This window comes from Anas platyrhynchos, chromosome 6, assembly GCF_047663525.1.
Source record: "Anas platyrhynchos isolate ZD024472 breed Pekin duck chromosome 6, IASCAAS_PekinDuck_T2T, whole genome shotgun sequence".
NCBI lineage: Eukaryota > Metazoa > Chordata > Aves > Anseriformes > Anatidae > Anas > Anas platyrhynchos.
The window spans coordinates 34396713-34404076 of NC_092592.1; the positions used below are offsets into that span (position 1 = coordinate 34396713).

Consider the following 7364-nt stretch of genomic DNA (forward strand, 5'->3'; position numbering starts at 1 on the left):
TTTAACAGCTTTTTCAGTAAAGTCCAACTCCCCTTACTACCTCTATTAGCATTATCAAGGGCAGTGATGCTGTTCATTGCTCTAAGTGTTTTAGAGTGATGGATGAAAGGAAAAAAACTATTTTTAATGTTGGATACAGTTTGAAAGGATCACTTAACCCTGAACTGAATGTCAGTTCTTACTTACCAAGGTGAGTGGGAAATTGAATTAATGGGAAGATTTTAATTGCATGAGAACTGACCAAAAACTTTCTTAGCTCTCTTTTTTCTTTTCTCCTCTTTTTTTTTTTTTTTTCTTTTTTTGTTGAGAAAAATCCTTAAAATTCAGAAGACTCCCCCTGCAAATCTTACATGGTATAAGAAGAGGTTCTTAAGCCATCTGACAGATAATGTAATTGTTCTATGCTCTGCCCAGAGGCAACAGCAATCAGCACCCACTCTCTTTTTTAGATTAATTTTAAATTTCCATATTCACTTCTGGGAGAAATCTTTATAGAAATCTGTCACTCACAGTGTGCATTTTTCCTCTGAGGAGCTGGAAATACGTGTCTTCTGTACCTGTGAGAAACTGTAGTTCAGAAAAGGAAACCTTAAAAATGAGTTGGCCCTACAAGAGACCCATGGGAGCTGGTGATCCACATGCATTGTAGCAGTGTCTGGGCAGTAGTGGTTCAGGGATACAGGGGTATATTGTCAACTGAGAAATATTTCAAGGCTTGATGAGTTGTGCTCCTTTTCCATTGGGACTGTAGTGCAATCTTCACTTATAAGACATGTGATCTGAAAGCCTGAGGCAGAACAATCCCTGTTTTCACGGGAGAAGCTTTTCTAGGATGCAAAAGCTTTCACATCATCCTCCTTGTCTCTAAAAGCTAAAAAAAAAAAAAAAAAAAAAAAAGAGCTTAGGATGGCATCAACATCACAGCCTCTGCGAGGTAAAAGGGCATGCAAAAAAATATTTTGGGCAGTATTTCCACATGCCTGCTTCATTCTGTCTCTCGTGATCTATGCTTTTCTTGGGGCTCTCATGTTTTCCCACATTGAAGGTAACCGGAAGGTAAATTTAAGTGAAGAATATAGAAATTTTCTGCAGAAACTGTGGTACATCTCCAGAAATTTAACAGGTATGTACCAGAATAGCAAAATAACTTAATTGTACACAGAGTTACTCCTTTGCTTTCTGAATGAGATTTTTGGCTTCTGAAGACATTCTTCAAAGTAATAACGGCTGAGCCTGAAAATGGGATTTCCTCTGTGTTTAGCTGATGACTGCTGTTGCCTGCTTCTCTTCTCTTCCTTAACTGTGATTTTGACTGTAAGCTTCCTTGGTCCCTCAGCCCCTGCCTGTAAATGCTTAAAAGACTTTTTGTGATGTGCTTGTGTTGTCCCTTTTCACCCTAGTTCCCTAAGGTCCCGGAGCAGCTGAGATTTCCGTGCTGTTTCCCTCTGCCTGCTGGGGGGCTGGGTTCTCTGTCTCAGGAAGTCTCTCCCTGCTCCCTTGTCCCAGCTCCAAGCATCCCTGCCTGGGCATCCCTCTGGCGATGGGATGCTCAATGCAGGCAGGTGTGGTGCTGTTCCCCAGACCCACTTGTGCTGGTGGAGGGATAGAGTGGAGGAGATGGGCTTGAAACCCTCCTGGATCTGTGATGGGGTTCATACGTGGGCTTGGACTTTTGCTTGGGAAGCTGTGCTAGCACAACGAGCCAGTGGACACACTTGATTTTTTCAATGGGGTGTGTGAGGTGAATCTTTTTATTTTCTAAAGGACTAGGAGAAAATGCTTAGCTGGAGTAAAATTCCCTGGGATAATAAACTTAGGCTGGTCCCTGACTGGGGGTCTGCAAACTCTCAGTGCATCTTCTGCTGTTACTGTAACAGATAACATGACGGAAAATGAGGAGTCATTTAAAAAAGAAATCCACGCACTGCTCAACACAGCTAAACGAGACTGGTTTGTCAATCCAAAAGATATATGGAATTTCTTTGGGTCTCTCTTCTTCTGCTGCACAGTATTCACCACTGTGGGTAAGTCTGGAGGTAAAGTAACACCTACAGAACCAAATGCCACACTGATTTCTCTAATGTATTTCTTCCAGGGAATTAGATTAAAAAAAATAATAATAATAATAAAGAAAAAGAACCTCCAAATCTTCCTGAATTTTTCTCCTGAGTGTTGATAATGGGTCTGCAAGGGGTGCTGCAAACATGTGTGGCAGAGGTGTAGCTGAGCCCCAGGGACAAGTCAGAATTTAGGCAGTAACGATGGTATGTGCTGATTAGCAGCAGCATTGCATGCATACTGTAGCACATGCTCATATATGACATATGCACAGAACTATTATATTGAAATGAAAGAAAGCTCAATTTTTCAATCAAACCTTATTCCTGCCGCTATTATGTGCTATGCTGGGTAATGTTTTCTTTACTGAAAGAGGCAATTCATTATGCGTATATTGTTTTTAAATTGCTTCCCTGTTGTTTATGTCTAACGCTGCTTTGTAAACCTCTGGATCTATAATTGACCGTGTTGTTGTTGTTCCCAGTTCTCTGGGCTAACAGCACACAGCGCTGCTTAAATCACACCTCTGAAATTTTTCCTTCTGCCTTCATATTTCAAAGCATGACCTAGATCAAACACAAACATCTGTTACAGTTTTGGCTTGCACTGTATTGCTAAATACAACTCCTCATGCTCATTTCCAAAGTTACTCTTGTCCTTTTGCTAATCTTTCTTAAATGCTGGTGAATACAGACATTGTCTAAATATTTTGTCAGCATTAAGGCTGGATGATAAATAGTCCCACAGCATTGTATCAAATTGTAAAGACATTTCTCCACTGCATTAAGACATATTCAAGATCCCAGCACAGGTATGCAAAATAAAATCTTAATGCAAAATAAAACCTGATTATTCTACACAAGGAATAAGGAGAGGGTTAATGAGCTCACTGGAGCACATAGGGCTTGCTGGCTCAGTCACTGCAGAGGCTTGAACCTCGGTGTTTGACGACTTTGGTGGCTGCCTTCAAGCAGCGTACTGCAGGACAGCTGGCTCTCATAGAGTGTGCTTCACTCAGTGCTACACGCTGGAGTGCTTCTGTCTCGGGGAGATAATGGCACATGTTTTATTCCACAGGCATATTTGAATAGCTTAAGAGTTCAGACACATGCTGGAGATACAGGCTTGAATCTTCCCCCCAGTAAATATTTCTTAGTACAAACACAACAGCCAGGAACATTTCGAAGTACCTCTTACCAGAAAGCTTTGACTTCAAGAAACAGGTGGAAAACCATATTGTTGAAGACTTCTTGCCTAGAAATACTTACCCACCTCCATTTACATGGGACTGTAGAGATGTTTCCATACACACTGACCCGAACGATCCATTTATTTCTAAAATTTCTAAACTACATTATATTTGGTCTTCATAGCAGTGAACATCAACACAGCATCTTCAGGTTTTGAGCTGAGTTTTGGGACCGGTGGGAAGCCTGGATTATTTCTTGTTAAGAGATGGCTGTTTCTATTGTGGTGGGTTTGTTATCTGCAGTATTAGGAATTGGTAAATCACTTCAGGTGAGAGTCCACCTGGCTCCCTTTAATTATCTAGCAGAAGTGAGCATCCAGGCTAGAGATCGGTGGTCAGAACTGCATGAGGTATTTCTAATGTATGAGAATTGAGAAGTCACTCAGTGCAATAACTACTAGAATTAATCTTCCCCAGTCATTTCAGCAGTGTTAGCATTCCCGATAAAACAGTGGGGAACAGAGTGACAGAGAATAGTCTGTCAGTGCCCAACAGCAAAGCAGGGGCCAAGGCTGGATTCACACCACTAGTGAATGGTTGGAGGATAGGAAGAAAACCACACTTCAGCTTCCCAGCTGATAACCTCACAGGCTGAGTACCTGACCTGGGAGGTCACCTATAAAAGAACAACGTGCTTGAAGGGGGAGAAGAAATGCTGTATGTCTTTCTGGAGGATGAGAAGAAAAATGGTTGTTAAACTAATAAAATCAATGTAATGCAGATGTTTTCTCCCACTGTAAGGGAAAAGCACTAATTTACAAACTGACATTCACATCCAACTGTTAGGGGAAGAGAAATTAAATGCCCAAGTTGAATTTAGGGAGAGGGCATATCTTCTTCTACCATTTTATGGATCACAAAGGCCGTGTGGTTGGTAGCACTTTCCTATGTGTTGTAATTGATATTTGTAAGCTTTAGTACTCTGGGATAAGCATGTATTTCCTCATGTGATAAACAGATGTTTCCTCACTTGATCCTTTGTTTTTCTGTGTACATGTAAGAGCCTCTGAGAACTATGAAGCCAGTACAAATAAAATGTCAATACAAGGCATGCCATTAGAGCCAGATCTGATGAACTAGGAACAATTTCAAATTACACTACTGGCTTACCGTTCATGATAAGCAGTTTGGGCAAAGAAAAGCAGGACCTCTCCTGCTGTCCTCCCCTCTGGACCTTTCCTACCTTTCCAGGTAAGGAAGTCTTCCTGGTCTCCAGCAGGGCATGGACTGGACCCTGGTCATGGACTTGCTCCAAATTCTTGCTTCTTCTCCCTAAATGGCCTCTTGTTAAGAGTCAGGTAAGTCAAAGAGCCCACTCAAGTGTGGTTGGAAGAGTTAAGTCAACAGGACTTGCAAATTCCAAACCTCCACATGCCTGGAGAGGGCAGGTGCCTGCATCACTAACCAGGCAGAAATTTGAACAGCTTCCAAGCAAAGCCCAAAAGGACAGTATGCTCTGGACTAAAAAACAGCTCGGTAAAATTGGTGTCAGTAAAAAGTCCAGTACAGGTGTAATAAATAATGTTCTCTCTCTCTCCCTTTCTCCCTTCTCTCTCTCTCTCTCTTTGTCTCTTTGTTCAAGGCTACGGCAATACCTATCCTGTAACAAGGACTGGAAAATATCTCTGCATGTTGTATGCTTTATTTGGCATCCCTTTGATGTTCTTGGTCCTGACAGACATGGGAGACATCCTTGCGACTGTCTTGTCCAAGTCTTACAATGAATTCAGAAAGCTACAGTCAAAACTTCTAGCCTTTAAACTCTGTTCTGGATCCACATGTAACAGAGGGGATAGAGTGCTGTCTAAAGCATCTGCAAATGAACCCTTGAATATTGTGGAAATGCTGAAAAACCAGTCAGCTGTTAAAAGAAAGCCAGTCCAATATCGCAATGCCGAAATTTTTGAGCTGTTAATTGCCAGAGAAAATGAATACAAAAAGCCATCAAGAAGTAAAAGCATAGAGAGATGGAGCTCATGTCCTGAACTAGACAGGGGAAAAACAATGTCCAGAGTAATTGAGAATTTTGACAAAATAGGAAAAGAGTTAGAAAAATTAGATGTGCCCATAGTGTTAATGGTGCTGGTTATCTTTGTGTACATCTCCTGTGCAGCTGCCATTCTTCCAAACTGGGAAACCAGTTTGGATTTTCAGGAAGCCTTTTATTTCTGCTTTATCACCTTGACAACTATTGGGTTTGGAGATACACAACTGGAACATCCCAAGTTTTTCTTGTTTTTCTCCCTCTATATTATTATCGGAATGGAAATTGTCTTCATTGCTTTTAAGCTGGGCCAGGACCGCTTAATTGTCTTATACAAAAAGGTGATTTCATTTTGTGGAGAGAAAAAGATGCCATCAAAGAAGGTATATCCAAAGAAGTTATATCCAAAATAGGCATAGTCATTTCTCCCTCACTCATGCATTTGCCACTGCAATATGATGAAACTGTTCCTGCGCGTTTCTGCTCCCTGCCTTGGGCTTGCAGGAGGCACATTTTCTTCTGATTTCCCGTGTTAATCTGCTGTAAACTGGTTGGGTGCCTCAGGAGACACTTGGTGTAGGCATCTCCAGGGAGTACTTTCCCACAAGGGTCCCATCTCCTAAATAATAAAAGCAGATAATGCATGATGAAAGAGCAGAAAGCTCTCCCTGCCAGTGCTCCCCAGCACCTTTTGCAAAGCTCTGACTTTCAGCAGGCTTCCTGTCTTCTCTCCCACAACAAGCCAACTGGGGATTTTTTTTTAGCACTTCTCCATGCAGAGCCCAGATCCCTGTCTCGTCCTGGCACCCTGCCTGCAGCCAGGGGCAGCTGGGTCATGGCTGTCAGTGCTGAACTGCGAGCACATGCTGTGGTAACAGGATTCATCATCAGAAAGAGCTGGGGAGAAGAAGTGTGAACCCAGCTGCTGGTCAGTCATGGTTGCTTCTGCGGGTCCCTTCACCCACTCATAGAAAGAGAAGTCTACCTATTTATCTGGGATGTGGTAAGGATTCTGTAATGAAGCACAGAACTCTGGGAATAATTTTTTTCAAGATTTTGCTTATATCATTCATAATTTGAATCAAGCTATCAACCATCATTTTTAATGTCAAAAAAATATAGACAGTCTATAAAAGAAACCACTGACTTTAACTAACTGCCTCTTAGCATGTAAATTATATGCATGCACACAGAATGTGAATGACATCGTTAGATATTACAGCATGCTTGATTGTGAGAGAATGTACATTGTTTTCCATAGCAAGTTTGCCATTCGAAGATGAGATGTTCAGAATATTTACATGACATCCTAACTCTGTTACAGTCACTGTGAACAGTAACATGTATTGTCCTTGTTGTCACTAATTAGCTGTGATTAAGAACTGGTGATATGCAATATATATAATGAATGAGACTATGTAGAAAAGTACATTATAAGGACAACAATAAAGAAGATAGCAGTTGGAAAAAACCCTGGTTAACTTTTTTAATGTTTGCCCTGACTTTGACATCGTGTACAAAGTCCTTCCGTTCAGACTACACTCATATTACCTCATTTTATGTCTTTGGATTAAAATCAGCGTAGGACTTTGGACCTGCGCCAAAGTTCTCAGAAATCAATGAGAAGTTTCATATTATTTAATAGGCTTTGGATCAGAGGACTGCACTTCCTGCTCCCCGGGGTTTTTCCTTGTGATACGCCTAACACTGCCAGCATCAGTAAGAACTGGTCTTTGTGTCAAAGGACTAGTCTCTCCCATATCAGCGAGATCTCTTTCATGCCAAAGAATTAATCCAGAATCTGGCCCCTAAAGATTTCTCATAGATGCCATACCTTCATACCATCACATTTACTTTAAGGACTTACGGAAGTTTGGCTGGACTTGCAAAAAGGGTCATGAATAAAATCATTCTCATTATGGCCAAGGGATGGCAGTAAACTGCTTTACTTAACACAGAACATGTCACTTGTGGGGGATAAGAGACTATTTTATAGAAGTAGAGAGAACAAATCACATCACCACGGCCCTCTGTAAGATCATGATGCTCCTGCCTCTCAAATACAATGTGCAG

At 41.4% G+C, this 7364-nt stretch overlaps 1 protein-coding gene across 2 annotated transcripts; it reads left to right on the forward strand.

Moving 5' to 3' along the window:
- Positions 1-791: 791 nt before the first annotated feature.
- Positions 792-6751, forward strand: KCNK18 (potassium two pore domain channel subfamily K member 18). 2 transcript variants are annotated; one of them, XM_005021994.6, is made up of 3 exons: positions 794-1123; positions 1878-2024; positions 4890-6751. In XM_005021994.6, the coding sequence occupies exons 1-3, from the start codon at positions 907-909 to the stop codon at positions 5702-5704; spliced, it is 1179 nt and encodes a 392-aa protein (XP_005022051.2). In that variant the 5' UTR covers positions 794-906; the 3' UTR covers positions 5705-6751. The 2 variants fall into 2 exon arrangements, with proteins under 2 accessions (XP_071895940.1, XP_005022051.2); XM_072039839.1 differs by lacking the exon at positions 1878-2024 and having other exon boundaries at positions 792-1123.
- Positions 6752-7364: the final 613 nt, after the last annotated feature.